General features: G+C 40.5%; 1 protein-coding gene across 3 annotated transcripts; it reads left to right on the top strand.

Annotated features, from left to right (window-relative positions):
* Positions 1 to 3,647: 3,647 nt before the first annotated feature.
* LOC135474070 (dual oxidase maturation factor 1-like) lies at positions 3,648 to 22,332 on the top strand. 3 transcript variants are annotated; one of them, XM_064754071.1, is made up of 11 exons: positions 3,648 to 3,666; positions 13,389 to 13,567; positions 13,786 to 13,843; positions 14,164 to 14,298; positions 15,101 to 15,193; positions 17,642 to 17,795; positions 18,121 to 18,335; positions 18,667 to 18,786; positions 19,462 to 19,595; positions 20,307 to 20,470; positions 21,521 to 22,332. In XM_064754071.1, the coding sequence occupies exons 2-11, from the start codon at positions 13,409 to 13,411 to the stop codon at positions 21,567 to 21,569; spliced, it is 1,281 nt and encodes a 426-aa protein (XP_064610141.1). In that variant the 5' UTR covers positions 3,648 to 3,666; positions 13,389 to 13,408; the 3' UTR covers positions 21,570 to 22,332. The 3 variants fall into 3 exon arrangements, with proteins under 3 accessions (XP_064610141.1, XP_064610139.1, XP_064610140.1); XM_064754069.1 differs by lacking the exon at positions 3,648 to 3,666 and adding an exon at positions 3,991 to 4,149; XM_064754070.1 differs by lacking the exon at positions 3,648 to 3,666 and adding an exon at positions 10,874 to 12,452.
* The last annotated feature ends 4,255 nt before the right edge of the window (positions 22,333 to 26,587 follow it).

The raw sequence follows: 26,587 nt of genomic DNA, 5'->3' as shown, positions 1-26,587 counted from the left end.
GGTCTTGGATAGTTCAACGGGCATCATTGTGATATCGGAAAGTTCTGTATTCCAGCTTTGTACTGCGGTATATTTGTCAGGTCTAGTTCTTGGATAGTTCAACGGGCATCATTGTGATATCGGAAAGTTCTGCATTCCAGCTTTGTACTGGGGTATATTTGTCAGGCCTAGGTCTTGGATAGTTCAACGGGCATCATTGTGATATCGGAAAGTTCTGCGTTCCAGCTTTGTACTGGGGTATATTTGTCAGGTCTATGTCTTGGATAGTTGAACGGGCATCATTGTGATATCGGAAAGTTCTGCATTCCAGCTTTGTACTAGGGTATATTTGTCAGTCTATGTCTTGGATAGTTCAACGGGCATCATTGTGATATCGGAAAGTTCTGCATTCCAGTTCTGGACTAGGATATATTTGACAGGTCTAGCTCTTGGATCGTTCAACAGGCAGTAATAACTACTGGTCTTTGGATCATTGTGATGCAGGAAAGTTCTGCATTCCAGCTTTGGACTAGAATAGTGATATATTTGAAAAATGTTCTGTATTCCCTGCTTTAACGGGTTGAGTATAAGCTACCGGTGTTCTTCATTTCCAGTTTGGACTAAGTCATATTTGCTACACATTTTCTGTATTCTAGCTGGAACCATATTAATATAAGCGACCAATACTTGGATTCCCAGCTTCAGTTAATACGGGCAGCATATGTTCCACATTCCTACCTGTGGTTTAAGCCATGCCACAAATGTCCCATATTCAATATTAGAATCAGATTAATATATTGTATAGAACGAATATTCCGCATTCCCACCGAGGAATAGCTTAATGGAAGTGACAATGTTCAGTATTCTCATGTTTTGACCAGGCTAATACAAGCGAGCCATGTTCTGTGGTTCTATCATAAAGTCAGGCTGGTACTGATGATCATTGTTTTCTCAGTAGTGATGATTTGTATTCTGTGTTCTCATCTGTTGACCAGGCAAATACAAGAGATCCATATTCTGTGGTTCTATCATGAAGTCAGACTAGTTCTGGTGATTACTGTTTTTTCCTTAATGATGATTTGCATTCTGTATTCTCATCTTTTGACCAGGCAAATACAAGCGAGCCATGTTCTGTGGTTCTATCATGAAGTCAGGCTAGTACGGGTGATCATTGTTTTCTCCTTAATGATGATTTGTATTCTGTATTCTGAACTTTGGATCAGGCTAACTGATATGTAGCCATTATTTTATATTCGCATATTTTTATCATGTTAGTATATAGATGAATAAATAAATGTTCTGTATTCTTAGCATTTGACCAGGTCTATGGAGACGAATCAACATGCCTTCCCTGTTTTCAGGATGTCTTGATATGTCTTTATAGGTGACCCCATCAATTATACAGATGCGTAATCTTCCCAATTCCTAATATCGCAGAATCTCATCTGTCTTACTTTAAAGCGCATGCTCTGCTCCTTATGCACACTTTACGTCACCGCCACAACTAGAAAAGTTCACCTCATGCAACTAACTATTGATGCCTTGTTTATGCTGAGATCTATAATCAACATTCCTCTATTAAAATGCTTTGGGTGCCAACGTTACCGCCATGTTATGTAAACACATACTTTGGATATAGGGGCCTCCGTGGCTCAGTCGGTTAGCGCGCTAGCGCAGCGTAATGACCCAGGAGTCTCTCACCAATGCGGTCGCTGTGAGTTCAAGTCCAGCTTCCTCTCCGGCCGTAAGTGGGAAGGTCTGCCAGCAACCTGCGGATGGTCGTGGGTTTCCCCCGGGCTCTGCCCGGTTTCCACCCACCATAATGCTGGCCGCCGTCGTATAAGTGAAATATTCTTGAGTACGGCGTAAAACACCAATCAAAAAAAAAAAAAAACAAAAAAAAAAAATCTTTGGATATAAGGCAAAGCACATGTATGAAGAACTAACTAAAATCAAGGTTTCAGTTTGAGAGAATTGTTTTCTTTTCTGACTCCAGTGACTTTGCGTTGTTCATGATTTTAGTACACATGTTCCTAGTTCTGGCAGAGAAGTAAAACGAGTGGAGAGATGGGTGTATTGGCTATGAGGAGAAATTATAGGCCCATGCAAGGTAAAGTGAGATGATACACGGTTTTCCGGGACTATTGAAATTTGAATTTTTCTCACACTCTACTAAACATAAATAAGCAAAGTAAATTAATATTGCCAATATCAGTATTTCGACCTTCATTGATTCTTCCTATGGAGAGTTGTACTAGAGACACGGTTTAGATATATTTTATGTATACAGAAGGCTCCCAGAAAAGCCAAATAACAAGCACGTCTAGATCTAATAAGATAAGCCTGGTAATAAACATTTATGGTGATGGTAACACAAAAAACAAGCATGTCTAGATATAATATGATAAGCCTGGTAATAAACATTTATGGTGATGGTAGCACAAAAAACAATCACGTTTAGCTCTAATAAGATAAGCCTGGTAATGAGCATATATGGTGTTGGTCGCACAAAAAAACAAGCATGCCTAGATCTAATAAGATAAGCCTGGTAATAAATATTTATGGTGATGGTAGCACAAAAAACAATCACGTTTAGCTCTAATAAGATAAGCCTGGTAATGAGCATATATGGTGTTGGTCGCACAAAAAAACAAGCATGCCTAGATCTAATAAGATAAGCCTGGTAATAAATATTTATGGTGATGGTAGCACAAAAAACAAGCATGTCTAGATATAATATGATAAGCCTGGTAATAAACATTTATGGTGATGGTAGCACAAAAAACAATCACGTTTAGCTCTAATAAGATAAGACTGGTAATGAGCATATATGGTGTTGGTCGCACAAAAAAACAAGCATGCCTAGATCTAATAAGATAAGCCTGGTAATAAATATTTATGGTGATGGTAGCACAAAAAACAAGCATGTCTAGATATAATATGATAAGCCTGGTAATAAACATTCATAGTGTTGGTAGCACAAAAACAAGCATGCCTAGATCTAATAAGATAAGCCTGGTACTAAATATTTATGGTGATGGTAGCACAAAAACAAGCATGCCTAGATATAATAAGATAAGCCTAATAATAAACATTCATAGTGTTGGTAGCACAAAAACAAGCATGCCTAGACCTAATAAGATAAGCCTGGTAATGAGGATATATGGTGCTGGCAACATCATAAATGTTCACCAGGCTTACCTTATTACACATGCTTGTTGTCTGTGATTTTCCGGGAGCCTAGAGCATATACATGTAGTTATAACTCAAACGTGCCTCAATTCACCTGAGGATTCACAATTCTCCTGAAGTTGAAATACTGAGATCGTCCAAATGAATTTCTTCGGAGTAGCCTTTCTTATTTATTATGCTAAGCTGTTGAGTAGATGAACTAGATTTTTATACTTGTAACTGAAAGATTAATTACAACACTGAAATAACGCTGATCAGAATGCACTGGTTTTGGCAATCATCATTAACAGACGTGATTTACACCTTCCTGTGTCTCAGTGCTGTTACAAACGGACTCCCGGATTTCCTACCAGAATACGTACAAAACCATAACCAAATGACGCATTTCAAAGAAATACAATATCACAGAAATCAGGCATATTAAAGATAATGCCTATAAACGCCGAAAAGTTACAGGCTTGTATGTAGACTTTCACAAGGGCGTGCTCGAGACGTGTAAGTAAACTTATGCTAGGTAACTGCACAAAAGAGGCCATAGACCGTAGGCGGGTCAACAACAATAACCCTAAGAAGTCCTGGTCGTTGTATATGGGACACCCAATGTGTTCGTTTATTGTAAGGCAACATAACTATTTCTTCATTACTATGGATTTCCAAGAGGGATTAAAATATGAAAATACGGTATTTTATTACACATGATTTTGAAAATATTTTGAAGATATCTGAGCCTGTTAAGCACATCATCCCATTTTTGTAAAATACAGCGTTCTATTCAAGAACATGGGTCAGTCAATTTTTAAATAGTAGGGGTGATGGCCATAAACATGAGTGGCTTCAAACAGGAAGTAAACGGCCCGTTCAGTGTAGTCATTTTATCGACGTTTAGCCTTAAGTTGAACTGAAACTGTACAAATCAACACGAAACTGGTCAAGATTTTCAACTCCTGGAAAGAGCAGTTGTGTTTCTACATGTACTAGGTAAGTATGAATTCAGTATGTGAATTACACCCCGCTGTTTGACCTGAATTGAGTTATAAGTTATAGCCGGTAGTCAATCAGAGTCAGCTACTATACGTGCACTTATACACAGCCTAAACATTTCATATACAGCGTAAACTTATATGCAGATAAACGTTGTATATGCAGCATTCACGTATATACAGCTGGACGTACATGTACCCGTCTGCATGTCTAAACTGGAAAGTAATGAGACAATTTCCTAACGAGAAAACTCGCGGTTTAATACCTTTATGTTACTATCTATATTAACTGGAGAGTAAAATCGAACCGTTTCTGAAAATGTACTCTTCGCTTCATCCAACTTTCTATCGAGAGAAACTTCCCTTAGATACATAAAGATCTAATTTGGCCTATCGAAACAATGCGGTCACCTGGTAATTTACTCCACGGAATGTGACACGGTGTCAGACGGAGATCTGTACATCAATGATAGCTTAACAGCTACTATAAAACAGGCATATTTTTGAGGCATATTTCATATTTCTTAATAACCCCTTTATCTTATGCATCGGAAATTACGTCATCGATGAACATACGGTACTTGAAACGCGGGACGAGATTAAAATAATATTAAGTTTGCACTGGAAGGTGTCTAAATGCATTTTAGGCAGTGGGTTTATTTTACAAGGCCTCCGTGTGTATGTTCAGTTATGGTATATCTACTACAGGTTTATTTGCTTAATTGTAAAGAAAATGTTTCAACAAAACCGTTAATATAATAGCTCGCTAAGGGTTATTATATGGTGAATTAAATCATTTCATGGGCACATATTTAAATATTAAGGACGTCAACAGGCTTTCGCGTATGTGTGAAAATTTTCGTCGGGGAACAAATAAAAGAATACAGAGGTAGGATGTGGCTCAGAGAGTAGAATGTGTGACTTGTCACTACGACGCACTCGAGATGCAGGTTCAATACCAGGCTTGGCCAGATCATAAGCAGATTCTTCACTTTCGTTGTTCCTGGAATCTTGGCGACAAAGATTATTAGACAGAAATTGTGGCACGGTAAAAAGTATACCAGTCCACTTCTATAATACACTAGGAAGTAAATGTATGATACACCAATTGTATATGTATGGTAACAAACTGGCTGACCTGTAGCAGATCAGTGGTAGATGTATGGTAACAAACTGGCTGACGTGTAGCAGACCAATGGTAGATGTATGGTAACAAACTGGCTGACGTGTAGCAGACCAATGATAGATGTATGGTAACAAACTGGCTCACGTGTAGCAGACCAATGGTAGATGTATGGTAACAAACTGGCTGACGTGTGGCAGACCAACGGTAGATGTATGGTAACAAATTGGCTGACGTGTAGCAGACCAGTGGTAGATGTATGGTAACAAACTGGCTCACGTGTAGCAGACCAACGGTAGATGTATGGTAACAAACTGGCTCACGTGTGGCAGACCAACGGTAGATGTATGGTAACAAATTGGCTGACGTGTAGCAGATCAGTGGTAGATGTATGGTAACAAACTGGGTGACGTGTGGCAGACCAACGGTAGATGTATGGTAACAAACTGGCTGACGTGTGGCAGATCAGTGGTAGATGTATGGTAACAAACTGGCTGACGTGTAGCAGGTCAGTGGTAAATGTATGGCAACAAACTGGCTGACATGTAGCAGGTCAGTGGTAAATGTATGGCAACAAACTGGCTGACGTGTGGCAGACCAATGGTATATGTATGGTAACAAACTGGCTGACGTGTGGCAGATCAGTGGTAAATGTATGGCAACAAACTGGCTAACGTATAGCAGATCAGTGGTAAATGTATGGCATCAAATTGGCTGACGTGTGGCAGATCAATGGTAAATGTATGGTAACAAACTGGCTGACGTGTGGCAGACCAATGGTAGATGTATGGTAACAAACTGGCTGACGGGTAGCAGATCAATGATAGATGTATGGTGACAAATTGGCTGAGGTGTAGCAGATCAATGGTAGATGTATGGTAATAAACTGGCTCACGTGTGGCAGATCAATGATAGATGTATGGTAACAAACTGGCTGACGTGTGGCAGATCAATGATAGATCTATGGTAACAAACTGGCTGACGTGTAGCAGACCAATGGTAGATGTATGGTAACAAATTGGCTGACGTGTAGCAGATCAGTGGTAAATGTATGGCAACAAACTGGCTAACGTGTAGCAGATCAGTGGTAAATGCATGGTAACAAACTGGCTGACGTGTGGCAGATCAGTGGTAAATGTATGGCATCAAACTGGCTCACGTGTGGCACACCAATGGTATATGTATAGTAACAAACTGGCTGACGTGTGGCAGAGCAATGGTAGATGTGTGGTAACAAACTGGGTGACGCGTAGCAGATCAGTGATAAATGTAAGGTAACAAACTGGCTGACGTGTGGCAGACCAATGGTAGGTGTATGGTATCAAACTGGCTGACGTGTGGCAAATCAGTGGTAAATGTATGGTAACAAACTGGCTGACGTGTGGCAGACCAACGGTAGATGTATGGTAACAAACTGGCTGACGTGTGGCAGACCAATGATAGATGTATGGTAAAAAACTGGCTGACGTGTGGCAGATCAATGGTAGATGGTAACAAACTGGCTGACGTTTGGCAGACCAATGGTAAATGTATCGTAACAAACTGGCTGACGGGTAGCAGATCAATGGTAAATATATGGTAACAAACTGGCTGACGTGTGGCAAATCAATGGTAAATGTATGGTAACAAACTGACTGGCGTGTGGCAGATCAATGGTAAATGTATGGTAACAAACTGGCTGACGTGTGGCAGATCAGTGGTAGATTTATGGTAACAAACTGGATGACGTGTGGCAGACCAATGGTAAATGTATGGTAACAAACTGACTCACGTGTGGCAGACTATTGGTAAATGTATGGTAACAAACTGGCCGACGTGTGGCAGATCAATGGTAAATATATGGTAACAAACTGGCTGACGTGTGGCAAATCAATGGTAAATGTATGGTAACAAACTGACTGGCGTGTGGCAGATCAATGGTAAATGTATGGTAACAAACTGGCTGACGTGTGGCAGATCAGTGGTAGATTTATGGTAACAAACTGGATGACGTGTGGCAGACCAATGGTAAATGTATGGTAACAAACTGACTCACGTGTGGCAGACTATTGGTAAATGTATGGTAACAAACTGGCCGACGTGTGGCAGACCAGTGGTAAATGTATGGTAACAAACTGGCTGACGTGTGGCAGACCAATGGTAAATGTATGGTAACACGTGTGGCACACCAATGGTAGATGTATGGTAACAAACTGGCTGACGTGTGGCAGATCAGTAGTAAATGTAAGGTAACAAACTGGCTGACGTGTGGCAGACCAATGGTAGATGTATGGCAACAAACTGGCTGACATGTGGCAGATCAATGGTAGATGTATGGTAACAAACTGGCTGACGTCTAGTAGATCAATGGTAGATGTATGGTAACAAACTGGCTGACGTCTAGTAGATCAGTGGTAAATGTGTGGTAACAAACTGGCTGACATGTAGCAGATGAATGGTAAATGTATGATAACAAACTGGCTGACGTGTGGCAGACAAACGGTAAATGTATGTTAACACATGTGGCAGACCAATGATAGATGTATAATAGAGATAAATGGTAGAAGCTAATAGGCCTACGGTACATGCGTGTTAGAATAATTTTGAATACATGATTGATTATTTAGTACATGTGTACGAAGTGAAAGTGTATTAGACGTGTGATAGACCAATGGTAGACGTATAATACAGACAAACGGTAGTGGTGGATAGACCAATTATAGATATAAGATAAACCGATGGTAGATGCATGGTATGTCGATAGTATATGCATGTGAGAACAAAGGCACATGTAAATATATATTTGACTATTGGTAGATATCAGAAATATCCGTGGTAGTCTTATGGTATACCAATGGTAGACGTATGGTAGACCAAGGGTGGACGTGTTGTAGATCAAGGATAGACGAATGATAGACCAATATATATAGTAGACATATGGTAGAATGTATGTTAGATCAGTGGTAGAGGTATGGTAGACTATGGGTAGATGTACATTTGACAACTGATAGGCGTATGGTAAATAAATGATAAACGTATGGTGGGCAAATGGAATACGTATGGCAGATCAATGATAGATTATGATAGATCAAATTGTATAGACATTTGGTAGACCTATGGTGGACCAGTGATATGCTTACGGTAGACCAGTGGCATACACATGTATCTGATAGGTCTGTAGTAAAAATATGGTAGACCAGTGGTATATGTGACACAGCGATAGCATGGTATACCATATTCTGATACACCAGTGGTAGATATCTGATTCAGCAGTGGTAGAGATCTGATACAGCAGTGGTAAATGTATGGTAAACCATTTGTAACGGTGTGGTAGACAAATTGCGCCTAGTGTTACCATAAACTATTCAAGCAGAATAAAGCAGTTTTAGAAGATATTGACTGGCAGTCGCGTCATGGATAAAAGTTATGATATACAGAGGTATCTATATCATTGTAAACATAATTAAAGAGGTACAGCATATAGAGTAAGACCAGAGCAATGGCGACAGTGTGATAGTTGGGAAATGACCACACGTAATCAGTGAAATTCGGTCGCTTATTAATTTACCTCAGTCAGGGATTTATTCTAACTGTTCATGTAAATGCAGAAACGTTTTCTTTTCGGAAGGAATGGGCCTTGTTTAGGCATACATAATAGAGATATTAAATTGATATCTCGGCAAATGAATTAAAAAGTAGCATAACAGATCATTCCTAACCATGCAAAGCGACCATGTTTGAGGTGGTGGTTTGTAGAGAACAAAGTGCTTGCCAAGTGTATATTTAGCAACAAACACTGTCATTGACGTTGAATTATTTAGCACGTTTTTTTTTTTATTTCGTTATCACATGCGGACGAGCGATATATAGGTATTGACAAATATAGTAGACGATGAACGGCAGTTATGTGACACGTGTTTTTGTACATGTAGCGTTCAATAAATATAACATTTAATGATGTAGCGACTTCAGTGTACCATTTCTTCCTTGTTGCTGAAAGAGCACTTTTTCTAAAGGCTTTCTCTGTTGAAGCATGTGCCTTGTGTATATATTTAAGGGACATCGGCGTTAAATCATTTTCTTCAGTTCGAGCTGGGTGATAAGTCGTGATTGGGTTTCCAGGACACGAGTCTGCTTAACGGTTGGAACGCGGCAGTAACGACAGTCTGTTGTGTTGTAGGTAAATGGTCTACAGTCAAGGAACATGGATTCACAAATACCCACTTCGGTACAGGTCAAATTTCTTCATGCCTTTTCACGGAATGCATATCCTTTTACCTGTACATAATACACACCACACATGAACACAGATGCTGCGTAGTGTATGTGCTGGGCCAAGCTATAGATATCTAAACTTATTTGAAATTTAAACTTGTTATCTTATTTGTATACAAATCTCTTTGGAGTGCAGCTTTTACAGTTTGATATGTATTCACATTATTATGCACACTTGATGACCTAACTGTTCGTCAGGCCGACCTTCGTTCTATTTGCCCTACTTATAGAGGCTTAATATGTGTTAATTTTATCTACTTAAACATAGCATACTGAGATCCTGTCAGAGCGGGTCGCTTTCCATTATTAACAGTATACAAAGCAAGTGAAACATGTCCATGCATGTGTGCTTTGGTTGGAGACAGTCATAAAACCGTAGGCCTATTATACTTGTTGCGTATACTATACTGTCAGCGTACATTACCCATGGTTCGACGTACAATTCACCGCCATGTATGTGGCTCGGCCTTGCTGCATCCTGCAGGCTACAATTTCACTGGGTGATATCAAAGACAAACTTTTGTGTATAGAATTGGTTATGCATAGCTAAAACGCTCACGAGTTCCAGTCTTATTTACCATATCTAGGCGTGTGTTAATATCCTGGTGCGAGTCCCCATTCTACCCCATGACGTGTGTGCTAAATGTGCAGTACCGCACGTATTACACGCGGATAGGATGTCAGAGAGAGATGTCAACCAAACAGTCAACCACAGACTTATCACAAATAAAATAATAAATACAACGACTTAATCGGAAACGACCTATATAAACACGCCACTTCACAGTTTAACAAGTTTTGATTTGTTTACATTAAAGGAAATGTACTATTGTTCAAACTGTAATAATCTGGCATGCATAGCAGGAAATAGCATGTGGATCTCAAGAGGTTTCCAGGTAGTGAACTAACGTTCAAACATATTAAATTGTGAACACGAACAAAGGTCACATACAGGCCTCCTCCCGCATGCCGAAGACATATTTCACTTCCCCGTGACATGCTCTAGCTTTGTGCTAACATTTATCCCGGATTTAGTGCTGCTCGATAGGGTGTCCTGATGTCGACTCCATAAGAAGAGTTTTGACTTAGGGTTACTTCCATGCAGTGGGTGATAAAGTATAAAAGGATTTCAACTTTCAAAACAAGATCTGAATGGGTATTTTTTAAATTTCTATTGAAAACTACATTAATTGATTTTGAGTCGTGTCTAGACCATATGCTTTCTTTTAATATAACAACATACAGAGATGGTATAACGTCTACTCCAAACAGAGCTGTATATGTCTTTACTCTGTCAATATAACAATATTGTACTGTATGGTTAATTGTATGTTAATTAACGTGAGTTAATTTTTGGATCTTCGCTCATATGCATACTTCAGTGATTTAATTGCCATCAAGGGACCACCACTTATTCTCTTTTCCTGACAAATCCTCATGATGGTCTATATAAGGACAAACTACAGCGTTATTACATATAATTACAAAGTAATTACCCCTACAGTGTTAAATTAATCATTTAATATTGACGCGTTGAATTTGCGCTTCGGCCCATTACATGTAGAACTACTACAAGCAGATGACAGCACATACTACAGGGCATTTTACTCTGTAGAGTCGTGAATTTCTTCCAAGGAATTCCATGAGATTTCTCCAGTTCGGAACGCGACGTCAACACTTATTTTTCTTTAAAACAACAAGAAGGTAGGAAAAAGTTCACACTGATATTTAACACCACACCTAACACCACAATTAAGCTCTACACATCAACAGGTTGGACTAACACATTAATGCAAAAAATAAAATGCAGTTAGAATAATTTTTTAATTCATAATAGTAAACTCTATACACTTGTTTTGGACACCAAGAACATTTTGCCTCGGTTGACGTCCCAAATGTTCAAAAACAGGGGGCATAAAACCTATAACACAACATAGGTTTTGAATATACAGTACTAGACGACTGATATGCGCATGGGAGGTATTTAGTTTCATTTTATGCTATACTGCTGCCACAAATTGTATGTGTGTGCTGGAATGAAGCGAAAGGCTTATGTAAATCAAGGGCAAAGTGTTCCATTGTTTAGTGTCACGTTTGCTATGAACTATTTCTTGAAAGAATGACATGTCGGTTGCCGTTGGTAAAGAGCTTATGTCATTTGTGCGCTGTACACTGTTTATAAACACGTATCCTCCCTTAAAACTTGAATGTAAGTGTTACCTTTAAGGCTGTAAATATCACGACCAGTGACTGCAGCTGTAAATGTTACATGTATCTGACCTGTTTTTATATTCCATGTTCCATTAAAGGACTTAAATTTTTTAAAACCATGTTTTAAGTGTTGGTTTAAGATGTTGATTAACAAACTTTCAGTGAAGTTGGAATGTGAATACTTTGAGGAGTGCTAAAACAAAAACGCTTCTTAAAAGTGATCAGATAACTCTTGTGATCGTTGTGATCACTCCTCGTGATCTTTACAGTGTGAAAAGTAACACATCGGCTTAAAGGGTTTTAAAGGAATGATTTCCTGGGCCGCCCTGGTAAAACCGACATAACGGTTATAAAGCTGCCCTTAGTAGGCCTAACCAAAGTTTATATGTTTACAGAGGGCGTATTTTCTACCTCATGCACGGTGTTTGAGTTCCGTCATAATAATTATGTCGTATTTATACAAAATAACAGCCCTTTAACGCACAAGTGTAGTCATCTCTTGCACTTAATACCAATGATTCACTGTTGCTCCAGCATTATTATACACTTCACCACTATTTAGGTCTATTATTTTGGTTCGACGTTTACTGTATAGGCCATCAACTCGTGACAACCTATTGCGATGGTAAAACTGGTTTAAATTAGAGCTGTAGCCGGATTTAGCAGTCAAATGACATCTTCCTCCTGGCTGTTTTTGAAGCCATCAAGGGGAGGTAAGGTCACTGAGCTCAACCTGTCTTATCTGTGCACTGGATTCTCACTCTACCAGATACGTCACAGTGGTGACTATGCTGTTAGGGCTTGCTGATCTAACTATGCAAAAGTTCGCAACAAATGAATGAAGATAACAATCCCGTGACAGTCACAAGGATATTTAAGACTGTGTTTCTCTACAGCATATGGGCGATAACTTCCAGCTTCTCCCCTTATACCTTTTTTTTTTTTTGATTGGTGTTTTACGCCGTACTCAAGAATATTTCACTTATACGACGGCGGCCAGCATTATGGTGGGTGGAAACCGGGCAGAGCCCATGGGAAACCCACGACCATCCGCAGGTTCCTAGCAGACCTTCCCACGTACGGCCGCAGAGGAAGCCAGCATAAGCTGGACTTGAACTCACAGCGCCCCTTATACCTCCTGGATATCGAATGTGAACACGAATATATTCCATCATGCACCGTCCTTTGTGGTTTTAGTTTACTCTGGGATTTTGCGAGTTCACAGTATTTGTTTTCATACTAACACGCTCTTGAATTTAACAAACAGTTTGTGGAGAGAGGAGGGTGTGCATATGTGTTAGAGGGATAGAGAGGGTCGGTGGGATCATGTTCGTGTGAGATTTATGCCAAGTAGGGGACGGGAAATGGATTTCCACCACCCTGGATAAAGCATTCGATATGAGACTAGTTATTCATATTCGTCAAATTTGTCAACAACAAAAAAATATCACATGACAATGTGTTATCCACATAAAACGACCCCCCAAAAAATCTCCCCCAAAATACAATGTATTGTTTGACGTTGGGTTGAACACACTTTCATTTATTTTCTTTAGAGGAGAGGGTGACGTCGGCCCCTATTTTCAGTAAAAAATGTTAACAGATCCTATGATGTCCGAATTCCAGACATTACTTTCGTCGGTTTACAGGGTAAAGATCCGACACCATCATGGCTTACCAGGCGTTTCGAGTTGACGGTGGCCCTACCCTGTATGACTCCAACAAGACTCCATTTAAGGCCGACTTAGTGGAGTCTGGACTGGCCTTCTGCATCGTCATATTAGCATTCTCTTTCTACATTGTTCTTCCAGGCTTTCCTGGTAAAGAGGTAGTATGCGTTGATGTTTTATAAATGTACAAATTTAATTTAAAGGGGAAAAAATCGAGTTGAATATATAAACCGATGAACCTGTCAACTACCTGTATAGCTAGTGCAGTGTAAACCCATAAAACCAATGGTTTATTTCTAATATACTGATATTTTTGGACTCACCAGGTGTCACGTCCTCTCTACACTATACAGAGAATCTCTTATCTCTATTTTAGAAGCTGTACACATTTGTCCGTGTGTCTGTCAGCCTGTTCATAGGGGTGGTCATACTTGGTAAGTAAATAAAGTGCATGATGCTTCAAGATAAGTGTTACTTTATCATAGCAGGCAAACGTGCACTTGTCAGTCTTCACAGCGGTTTATCGGGCGTACTTCTTAGACTACGCATAAACGCACTTACGCAGATTACCTAACAAAACCTTACAGAAAACTATAGCCATTAACTCTGATATTATGAAATTCCTGAATTTCCCATTCTTCCTGTATTTGTGCCTATAGTCCTTTGGACATTTCTGTAGGTTTACTATGGGCCAGTATTTTTCTTTGAGTTTTTTTCTTGCGTGAAGTTGAATATTTGTCCATCTGTTATACAGTGACCAATTTTAGTCAGGACTGGGAGGTGGCTGAGATCTCGACTGAGACTCAGTACAAGGCCGGAGCTCGGAAGGGCATTCATGCTGACATTGGGGTGCACATCGGTCTCAGAGGCATCAATATAACACTGAAAGGTAACGAATCCCCGCATCGTTAGGCTGTAAAAATTTGGAATAACTAATAGGGCTGACAGCTGAATAATATTACTTTTCCACCCAGATTTCCCCCACCAATAATCCTGACTGTCGCCATATAAGTAAAACAGTATTGATCACGTCGTTATACATCAAACCAAATAAATGTACTTGTATCAGTACTTTTCAAATCATTTAACTAAACATGTCAAACATTTAAGTGATTTGTATTAGCTTTATATCTTCAAAATCAGCCTTTTTAAACCCTGAAAGGACGCTTCCTGAATATCTCAGTTTGGCCCTAACTCTTCCTGATTCAATCGAAACTGTCCTTTTATCTTTGCCTACGTGCGCACTAAATGTACACTTCCTCAGTGTGCCGTCATTTTAATCATCTGTAATCAACCAACGAGTTTCTAAATACGCTCAAGTATTTTGTTTTGTAAAGCAAATTTGTTCAGGAAATAGACATTAAACTGATCAAACCATACAAAACCCCAAAACGTCAGCTATTGTTTGCATTTACATGCAGGTATGAAATGTTGTCTGGTTTATCACTCACCAAAGTTTCCTCAATCAAGTCAAATAAATTTGTTTATGAAATGCAGACTGATCTCATTAAACTTCACAAAAAAATCTCAACCTCTCTCAGGCTTTACTGACATTCACATGTAAAAATGATCTATATTATCCGCATCAATACAGTAAATAGACTTCAGACCTTGATGTCACTGAAGTTCAGGAATCCAGGCACGTGTTGAAGTAAAATGTATGTAACAGCTGTGTACGTGTATTCCTTCAGGTGAGCCTGAACAGCAACTGAACGAGACAATCAACTACAACGAGCATTTCAGCTGGGAATGGGGTCAAGGACGAATAGGTTTCGGACCATTCGGTATGCAGGCAATATTTGATACATGTATCTGATGAAGAATAAAATGCTCTGAGTAAAACCAAGTCAGCAACGACGGTATGGTTGTTGGAAAATGGTAACGCCTATCTGGTAAAATCCAGCATCTTGGTGATTTACCTGAGTTTGGGTCGTAATCTAACTGTTTAAAAAGTGCTTAAATAGTAGCAACTGACACCGCCCCTAGCACCAAATGAAACCACCGCTAGGACCAAATTTCATGGCCCCTAGCATCAATTGACACGGCCCCTGTCCCCAGCACCAGCCGACACGGCCCCTACCCCTGCACCAACTGATACAGTCCCTAACACCAACTGACACAGTCCCTAACGCCAACTGACACAGCCCCTAGCACCAATTTACGCGCCTCTAGGCACCAACTTACGCGCCTCCTGGCACCAACTTACATCCCCATGGTAGCAACTCACGCTCTTCCTAACCAAAATTTCTCACCTCCTTCTTACCACCAAGTCACCAACACCCCCTATCACCAACTCACACGCTCCCTATCACCAACTCACACGCCCCCTATCACCAACTCACACGTTCCCTATCACCAACTCACACGCCCCCTATCACCAACTCACACGCTCCCTATCACCAACTCACACGCCCCTTATCACCAACTCACACGTTCCCTATCACCAACTCACACGCCCCCTATCACCAACTCACACGCCCCTTATCACCAACTCACACGCTCCCTATCACCAACTCACACGCCCCCTATCACCAACTCACACGCCCCTTATCACCAACTCACACGCCCCCTATCACCAAATCACACGCTCCCTATCACCAACTCACACGCTCCCTATCACCAACTCACACGCCCCCTATCACCAACTCACACGCTCCCTATCACCAACTCACACGCCCCCTATCACCAACTCACACGCCCCTTATCACCAACTCACACGCCCCTTATCACCAACTCACACGCCCCCTATCACCAACTCACACGCTCCCTATCACCAACTCACACGCTCCCTATCACCAACTCACACGCCCCCTATCACCAACTCACACGCTCCCTATCACCAACTCACACGCCCCTTATCACCAACTCACACGTTCCCTATCACCAACTCACACGCCCCCTATCACCAACTCACACGCCCCTTATCACCAACTCACACGTTCCCTATCACCAACTCACACGCCCCCTATCACCAACTCACACGCCCCTTATCACCAACTCACACGCTCCCTATCACCAACTCACACGCCCCCTATCACCAACTCACACGCCCCTTATCACCAACTCACACGCCCCCTATCACCAACTCACACGCTCCCTATCACCAACTCACACGCCCCCTATCACCAACTCACACGCCCCTTATCACCAACTCACACGCCCCTTATCACCAACTCACACGCCCCCTATCACCAACTCACACGCCCCCTATCACCAACTCACACGCTCCCTATCACCAACTCACACACCCCCTATCACCAACTCACACGCTCCCTATCACCAACTCACACGCCCCCTATCACCAACTCACACGTTCCCTATCACCAACTCACACGCCCCCTATCACCAACTCACACGCTCCCTATCACCAACTCACACGCCCCCTATCACCAACTCACACGCCCCCTATCACCAACTCACACGCTCCCTATCACCAACTCACACGCCCCCTATCACCAACTCACACGCCCCCATCACCAACTCACACGCCCCTTATCACCAACTCACACGCCCCCTATCACCAACTCACACGCTCCCTATCACCAACTCACACGCTCCCTATCACCAACTCACACACCCCCTATCACCAACTCACACGCTCCCTATCACCAGCTCACACGCCCCCTATCACCAACTCACACGTTCCCTATCACCAACTCACACGCCCCCTATCACCAACTCACACGCTCCCTATCACCAACTCACACGCCCCCTATCACCAACTCACACACCCCCTATCACCAACTCACACGCCCCCTATCACCAACTCACACACCCCCTATCACCAACTCACACGTTCCCTATCACCAACTTACACGTCCCCTATCACCAACTCACACGCTCCCTATCACCAACTCACACGCCCACATTTTGCAATTAACCTCGCTGCATTTTTTAAACATAATTCTGCTTAAGAAATGGTGCTAGGGACATGTAGATTTCTTTGAACACTTAGAATAAAACCCTGACTAATGTAAACTGACAAGCAACCGTATGTCACTCGTTGGTGTGACCATTTACCACCTATCAGACTGTCGATGCTTCTCCAGTCATACTGTCTATGCTGTAGCCTTTCATATTTTCAACTGTCCTGTTTTTAATATATACAAATACCACTAGGCGAAAATGTAGTATGCTGTGGTATGCTTTCAGCATTCCTGTTATCATAATGGCTGTGTGTGATTAATTTTGTGGTCGGAGAAACAACTTCAGGAACACTTATATTTTTTCAGCGGCGAGGATAAATCGAGAATTCCGAGCTGCTCAGTTCAGAGGGTTGCCCTATCCGATTTTGTGGATAGCTGAATACTTCACATTCGATGGTGAAGGCATTCGCTGGGGGCGCTTCTATCGTACGGCAGGCTGGTATAGTCACATCATGCTATGGTATGGAGGAACACTACTATGGAATATTTTACCTTCTATATTGGTCTGTTTATGAATTATAAAGATTCTCTGTGAAAAGTCTAGTTTAATAAAATACCGTTGCCAGTGGTGGAAACATTTTGCTCTAGAAAGGAATAGAATGAAAATATTACAGAGCTCCTTTTCCATTAAATGTCAAATAAAGCTTAAACCTTATAGGAACATGTAATTCAAAATGAAAACCCCTGCGAACATTGTTTAATCATAGATTGTGTCTGATTACTTCCTTCAGGAGGTTTCAACAAACTGCCCTGTGCCTGTAAATATGACTTATCCATTCGCACAGGTTAGCCTTCACCACGTGGTTAATGGCAAACATTCTGTTTTTCGTGTTGCTTCGCTACGGGGCGTACCTGCTGATGATCACGGGCGGTTGCATGGTGGTTGCCAACATACTCTTCGCCACTATTCGGAACCCAAATGTACTTGTAATACCTTTTACAACAGATGCAAAATTGGAATTCGTTTATGGCTGGGGATTTGTTTTGTGCTTAATAACAGGTAATTTCTGTAAGATCGCCAATACAATATATGTGCTATACTGAAACATAAATGTATTTCGGGTATTTTAAACCCTCGGTTAAAAGGATAAGATACATATATGGACTGCATTTTATTTACCAAGGGTTCATATTATCTGTGAAATACCGAATATAAACAATCTTAATCACGGATTGAAATGTCATAATCCTGTATAAAAATACCTGATTGGAAACAATAGCCCTTTAGGATTACCAAGGTGCTTGGTGTGTCATACCGACTGACATTTTCATAATCTCGCTTAGCATTTTTTTTATTTGTAGTGAAAATCTTTCTGTCTTTATTTTCAAAGGCATACTTGCGATTCTAATAGGGTTTATCATCTTCGTCATGACTCTCTGTGCTCATAACGCCGCTGTTACCTTCTTTGGGGCGGATCCCCTGGAAGATCTCGATGAGGAGATTGAAATTGGTGAGATGAAATGTTTTATCTTTAAAATCTTCATCTTGTTTTAAACTAAATAACAATATGTATACATAAACATATTTCAAATATTAATATCAAGTTGCAGTTGGACATGTGGCCTAGGAGTGAAACGTTTCCGGCACTAATATGTGTCAGCAAGCTTTGTATATTGCAAGAAACTGAAACATTGTGGTCATCTTGTGGTTTCTCAGCAGGCTTACTGTTCATGTGTGTTGGATCCTTTGGTTTAAAATGATGCTAACGGAATGTCGCACACGCAGAACGGTACAGTATACAAGACATCCAACACATAGTTTGGTTACAGAGATAGGGTCACAGAATTATTTATTTATTTATTTGATTGGTGCTTTACGCCGTGCTCAAGAATATTTCACTTATACGACGGCGGCCAGCATTATGGTGGGTGGAAACCGGGCACAGCCCGGGGGAAACCCACGACCACCCGCAGGTTGCTTGCAGACCTTCCCCCGTACGGCCGGAGAGGAAGCCAGCATGAGCTGGACTTGAACTCACAGCGACCGCATTGGTGAGACTCCTGAGTCATTACGCTGCGCTAGTGCGCTGACCAACTGAGCCACGGAGGCCCCGTGACCCCGTGGCAGCATGTTGCTGTAAAGAAACACTTATTTATTGCCACACCACATCTGGGAATTGTTTCAGACGACACTAGAAGAGACGAGCCCGTTCCTGAACCCAGCAGAAATGGTGGCGCAGTGGAAGCGGAAAGGAGAGTGAGATCAGTTCAGTTTGACACGGAAGACGATGACGAAGGGCCATTGGATAACGCCATTGATGTGAGAACAAACACAATAAGTGCTTCAGCCCGTTTTATCTATTCTAGGCCTGGCAGTGGCTGTATGTATTGATTACAAGTCACATGTAATAAATGATCGCTACACCTGAAATAAAGATTACATATAAAGTACCGGCCAAATATAAGAATAGTGTGACCGGTTTGTGTCTTAGGTCTGATGTTTTCAGCCTGTCTGCCAATATCGTTTAATTTGTCGGCCTTGGTATAGATGTGAAATGATCGAAATACAAATGACCATTACATCAATTCTCAAACAATCACACATAACACGATTTGCAATGTATGTCTATTTTAAATGTAAATGTATGGACAAGTTTTAAACTCTCTGTTGGGCTTATGAATGAGGAGATTCCTGGAGAGAACGCTTTATATACAGATTCTGATAAAAAAAAAGGTTTCAGTCGAATCTGCCTCTCTCGGGAGGTGAACTGAGGATTGCGTAGAATCGATTGACTTGTCGCGTGTTTAAATCCAGCTACGGTTTTATGTCCGGAGGTTTGTAGGTCTCTTTGAGTAAGACGTAAAAACCAATCAAATAAGTGAGTAAATTGTCATGTACCTATATAGGGCTTACTGCTGACGTTCTGGTTTCCTTCACTTATAAACTTAACCGCGGTGTTGTTTGTGACGAATTCTTGACTATGACGTTGATATATCTGAGTAAAATGCATTTGTGTCTTGTATTCCCTAGATGTCCCAGTACGATGACCGCCCCCGTTACGTGAAGAGACGGTCAGGCCTTCTGAGTAAAGGTTTTCTGAAGAGCCGCCGTCAGCCCCGGCGTCCTCCGCCCAAAATCCCGGAGCAAGAACCCGAATTGTACGAAAACTTGGGATTCCCAAGAGAAGAAATGGAGTACGTAAGCTCATGGGCAATCTAATCAGTCAGTATCAAGACATACCAGAGCATCTGTTTACACAAGGCAGTATCCACATCTGCTATAACAAACCTACACATGTTGTACCGCAAAAGCTGATGTGATCAGAAACACCATAAAGCTGCCTAACCTTCGTTACTTTCACTCATTACAAGCATTGATCACTTAAACTCATGAAATATTACATCACACAGTCCAGCCCATACTGTCTTCCTCTCCGGCCGTAAGTGGGAACCGGTTTCCTCCGACCATAATGCTGGCCGCCGTCGTATAAGTAAAATATTCTTGATTACGGCATAAAACACCAATCAAATAAATGAATAAATTATATGTATTCGCATTTTAATGTACATAGGTAAAATGAACGTTTGTATGTGTATAAAACAATTGTTAATATATGCCAACGAATTGTACATTTGTTATTATATTTCCAAATAAAAATATTTTGCAAATGTGAAACCTTTTTTAGCATATGTACAAAAATTATCCGTATAATGTACAAATATTTGTTGGCATCCGACATGCGAGATTACTCCTTTTCTCCTGTAAGCATATAGTTTCGAGAGTAAGTGTAAAGTTGTATAAGAGTTGCGACCCCTGGCTTAGTTCACTAAGGCGTAGAAACACTATACACTATTACTAATGAGGTTGCGTGCACCAATCATAGTTTCAGCAGGATTAGGCTAAGATTATTGGTCAAGAAGGGACCAAGAAGGGATATAAACAAATCTAGCCAGCCTTGGTGTATGTTCTCTCTCTTACCTCACCCATTAACCCCGTCGTCTTCACAAAAGGGTAACAATGTTCTTAAGCGGAAGAATGAGGGGAACAGTAAATCAATCAGTTGACGTGAAACAAAAGGCAAACATGAAGTAAGCACCAGTAGAACGACATTTAAAAGCTGTTTCTTGAAAACACTTCTAACAAAACAAGTGGATGTATTCTAATAATTTGAATGGTCTTTCTCTCAAGGACACATATTTCATTGTGTTCATTTCTTTTTTTTATATATATATTTTTGTTTACAGAATGATGGATAGACACCACCGTGATGTCGAAGTGAATTTCCAGGAGTGAGTTGGCCATCTGAAGTGATTTGAGCCCGTTGTGTGTCAAATGTTTCATTTAGGCTACCTATCTTGAACAAGAAGACAGCTGAAAATTGCCCACTTAAATTAAATTGTCCGATAAATTTAAATTGTCCGATACCATTTGCTTGCGTATGGTGTACTCCATGTGGAAACCCTAGTACTGAGCACATGGTAGGTGTAGGATTTTACTCTACATTGTCAAACTCTTCAATATACACGTTATGTTCGTGTGAGCAGCCTTTCTCATTATTAAATCTGAGCTCGAATATCATTGATTACGTAAAGAGTGGAACTGGCCACAGGTGGCATTTTGTAAGAAAGCCATGAGATTTTGTAGGAAGAAAAAATATATAATATATATATATATAAAGTATATTATGACGTAAGGTGGTAATTATTTACACCAGATTATCCTGTCATTTACCATTTTTATTTTAAAGAGACAACTCATTTGGTCGCTTGCAACTGGTTTTTCATTATTGTATTTGTAAGTCTTTTTTCTCGAAATTTATACATAACCTTGCCTTTATTACTTGCATGTCATAGTAAGTGTAACCATGTGTTATTCATTCAAAGATATTTTTTGTCTTTACTAATTATTGTAAAATACTGATGTGGGTAACTACAATGTAGCTCATCGTGTATATACTCAAATTTGATATAACATATTTTTATACCGTGACTCATTTTTAGCCAATATTCTATTCTGGATCGGTGTTCCCTACAAATGTATTATTCATGAACAGGTATATACACATATATATGTATGTATATTACTCAAATTTGACACACTACACGAAGCTCCCTTATTGTTTTCTCTTGAGCCACTATCCAGTTTAGTGCTACTCGTGATGACAGCAACACTGTCTGTGTGGTTAACTGTAATACGCTTGGCAATGTTATGTGTCGCAATTTGTTCTCTCCCTTGCTCAGCTGTTCCAAAGTACATGTGCATCACCGTCTGTCGATACGCACTACAGTGCAAGGAATCATTCTCCTCCAGATACTTTTCATACTCTGTTTGAGGTCTTAGGAAGCACTAGACGAAAATGTGGTGCACAAGGGAGATAACTCCCACGGATATCCTAACACCCAAAGATAAATAAATGTCTTCTAAATGTGTGATAGATAGTTGGAAAATCCAAAAGGGGCAGAATTATCACATGAAGCTGGACCGGAACTTGTATTACACATGTCATACATGCACCTTTCTTAAAATAATTTACCTCACGTGGCACCCATGTTATCTTCACTTTCATTCAAAACTGTTTTAAGTTTTTCTCACCTCTCGTTTTTCTGTACGTATTATGTACATGTACATATATCACCTTGTACATATATATTTGTGCAGTCTGATAAATGCTATGACCCAAAGCTGTATTCTCGCTGCCTTAAACTAGTAAATTTATAAACTGTATTATTCTTTTGTATTCTGTTTTTATATTTTTGTTTATTGTAAGGTTAATTGAGGTAATGGGAATGGGGAAAGTGTATAGGGTGGCTGGACATAAGATGGGAGGGATTTTCTTACCTCTGCAGCGTATCTGTGCACTTTTGAATGTCGATCACTGGTGCAGGCCACAAACGTAACTTAGTGATTGGTTGTTTGGTGTATAACGTAACTGTCAACAATAACATTTCTGTCATAATCCGGCAGATGCCTGGAAAGGCACGTCAAAAACAACAGAGTGTGCACGACCCAGTCAAAGTAAACTGACACTGAACAGTACTCCCCAGACAGTCTCAGTAAAGTGACACCAGACAGGACGCCCCACCCAGTCACAGTAAACTGACCTTTTTTTTAAGAAAACTTCCTTCGTACCGGTAAATACATTTTTTCCGCATTTGTCGGAAATCCCTTCGCCTCGGTGATGTTTTGATCTAGGTTATTTCAGACAAGAACAAAATCGACAAAATCTGTGTCAACTATTCTATGCCATATAGGTAACATAATTCGTACCATTAACCAACGCTACCATTTTGCACCCTTCCATAGGCCTATGCCAGGGTGTACGGGAGTGTATCCTTGGTACCGCGTTGTTTTACGAGTGGAATTATATGTGGAGTGTTTTTTTATACAGAGAAAATCACACGAGTGTCGTTTAATATGAGAGTTATGAATTAAACACTAGCATAAGATTCTATTTATCACATAACTGAGACTGCTTAAAAAAGGGGAAAAAAACGAAGGGTTTGTAAGTTCAAGCTCGAGCACATTTTATAATTGTAAACAAACGACAGCTTGACTCAGACGGAGCACTGCTGGCAACGGCAACATGAACACACTTTGAAGAAATACATGTAGTTCGCTTAAATGATGTACATATATACTGTAAAACGGCAAACTTGTAAACAAAAAAGTCTGCGAATAAAAACTGAAGTCAGAAAGGCCAAAAATTGTTAACTTTGTCCCTAACAGGCGATGAACTACGTCATCTGCAAAGAGTGATTGGTGTCATGCCTATCACTTTAGATCTCTACGTTTGTCAGGCAGGAGTGATCGATGGCATATTTTCAGTAATACAAGCGTCACTGTGAACATGGATGTGGAACTGTCCACCTGATATGTTTCCGGAAAAGAGTGCCAAAACACCGTAGCCTTTGACTACGGACGACTTTTCATTGTTCCTCACAGATGTGTTGTTTTGGGAACATAATGATGCGCTAGATTCAGTGAAAACTGGCGGCCATGAAGTTGAAGTTGCGGCAATTTTCGGATGAGAACAGTGCGATGTTATTGCAGCATGCGTTATTTCAAATGAGACATTGGAGCGTGTTCCATGCGCAGTTCTTGTAGAAACAGTAGAATTGAGGAGCTCATAAATTCTTCTATGCAGAGCAGTATTTATGTGCTTGTAATTGTTGATGGATTGAATGTTCTTGCGGCGGGATATCTGCATGATGTGATTGGCAGTGATTTCGGTGTGAATAATTTTCTGAAAAAGATGTTTTCCGGCCCTGTGAAAAAGTTTTTTGTCAGTGTGGATGACTGTGGAATTTATCATTTTCTTCATCATTGTGGACAGTCTATTCACACCGATGGGTTGTTGCATAAACCACGTTTCGTTGGTCCCTGATGATGGATGTTTTGTGTTGGCGGCAGCCGTGGCATTGTAGCACGGAACATTTACATGGCAATAATCCTACTGGCCTTGGGCTGCATACACTTTGAATATTCAGACCGGGCCTGCTCTGTTCAGGAGATACCCTTTAACGTTTTAGATGTTCTCTTTGGATTTAAACACTTCTCGCATATGTGCACAATGTGGACTTGATACTAAACTATAGACTTAGTTTGAAGTTTATGCTGACTCCCAAAAGTTGACAACATACAACGAAGATAATCCATCAGATATCCAAACACTTCTGAAGAATTTTGCCAGAGGTGGTATCTCATGAATATTTCCACTTTCACTTACATCTGGCTGCAGGAAATGTTTTCCGAGTATTCTTAAATCATCGTGCATTTTGCTTAATGTGCATCTGTTAAACTGGAATGTTATGAAATCCTGTATGTCCTAACCTTCTGCGGGATCGAAGGGACCAGCAGGTGAGAGAAACGGCTCATTATTTGACTGTCGCTGATGCTGACCTGTCGCCTGCGGCAAAGCTGTGGTCTGTGAACTTTCGGCGGGTGACACATTTGCTGTAGACGGTATGATCTGGAGCCGGTGTAGAGGTAAGTCAACTTGAACGTCAAAAGCCGTCAATGCTGACCGTGAAATACTTTTTGCACAGCTCTTCAAATATATTAGTTATCTCTGCCTTTCTTCTATCGTCAGTTCTGACGTTTGTAGCCAACACACAAACCGGTCGCCATTTCTACAACTCGGTAGTGAAAAAAAAAAGTGCTACCAATTTTGTAACATACCTACGCCACGCGTATTAATATCGTTCCCACGCTTTCAGTCAATGGAATACACTTGAAGTGTAATGTAACTAGTTACATATATTAAGAGCAGATAAGCCATGACTTAGTACATGTACATGTAAGAGGAGTTATAAAGACTGGGGTTATATTTACGTGTTCATTTCCATGTGCATTCTGACGTCATTTTTCCCCCAAGATCACGTTCTTTTACATTGGTTAAAATTGAACGGGGAGATTAAAATTTGTATACAAAGAAAAACAATGCAAATAAGACGTTTATAATTCTAGTTTCAGTCACGTGTGACAATTATGACATTGCTTCGCAATTTACTTTTCTTTTTAGATGATTTACTTATCTTGTTGTGAAATGCTCTAGACTCGAATTTCCATCAGACGGTAGCCAATTGCTAATACCACTACAACACTCGGGCTGAAAAACGTCTCTTCCATATCTGGCTAGCCTCATTCAACGAAGCATGAATGAACTGCCGTAAGTAGTGACGTCTAACGTTGCACGTAAATATAACCCCAGTATTTACAACATCCCATGTAAGAACTGCTTTGATGTTAAATGTGAAAATCAGGCAGGTATCACACTTGAACGGGAACAAGAATATCACATGTAATTTACGTTGTGCCACATTCTCTGATTATTTAAATGGGGATGATCAAATACCGTCAAGATCAAAGACACTACTTCTGTCTAAATATTACATCAGAATAAGCTGTTTCTCGTCATTCTCTTACGGTCATTTGTCAATACATATCTAATTCACCCAATCGTTTACAGTTGTAATCTAAGTACTCAGTTAGTCGGTTCGATGCAAAATGGCATGGCCATCAGGCGATAGGGATCAACTGCGTACGACCAGTTGAGTTAAGCGGAATCCCTTCTTAAACTTTCGTGCATGCCGAATTTCAGTGCAGTGCCCACGACTTGGTCCAATTATGTGATCTGACATGAAGTTTAGTAGTAATATGCGGTATTCCACCAACATTGCATACACATCGCACTTGGGTTAAATATGGGGAGGTTCGTCATCAAAGCAGTTCTTACAAGGGCTGTTGTAAATACGAGGGTAATCTTTACCTGCAACCTTCTACACAACACTTATTATTTTGCCCGGGAAATA

This window comes from Liolophura sinensis, chromosome 8, assembly GCF_032854445.1.
Source record: "Liolophura sinensis isolate JHLJ2023 chromosome 8, CUHK_Ljap_v2, whole genome shotgun sequence".
NCBI lineage: Eukaryota > Metazoa > Mollusca > Polyplacophora > Chitonida > Chitonidae > Liolophura > Liolophura sinensis.
Note: the sequence above shows the minus strand (reverse complement) of the source record. Positions and strands in the feature narration are given on the sequence as shown.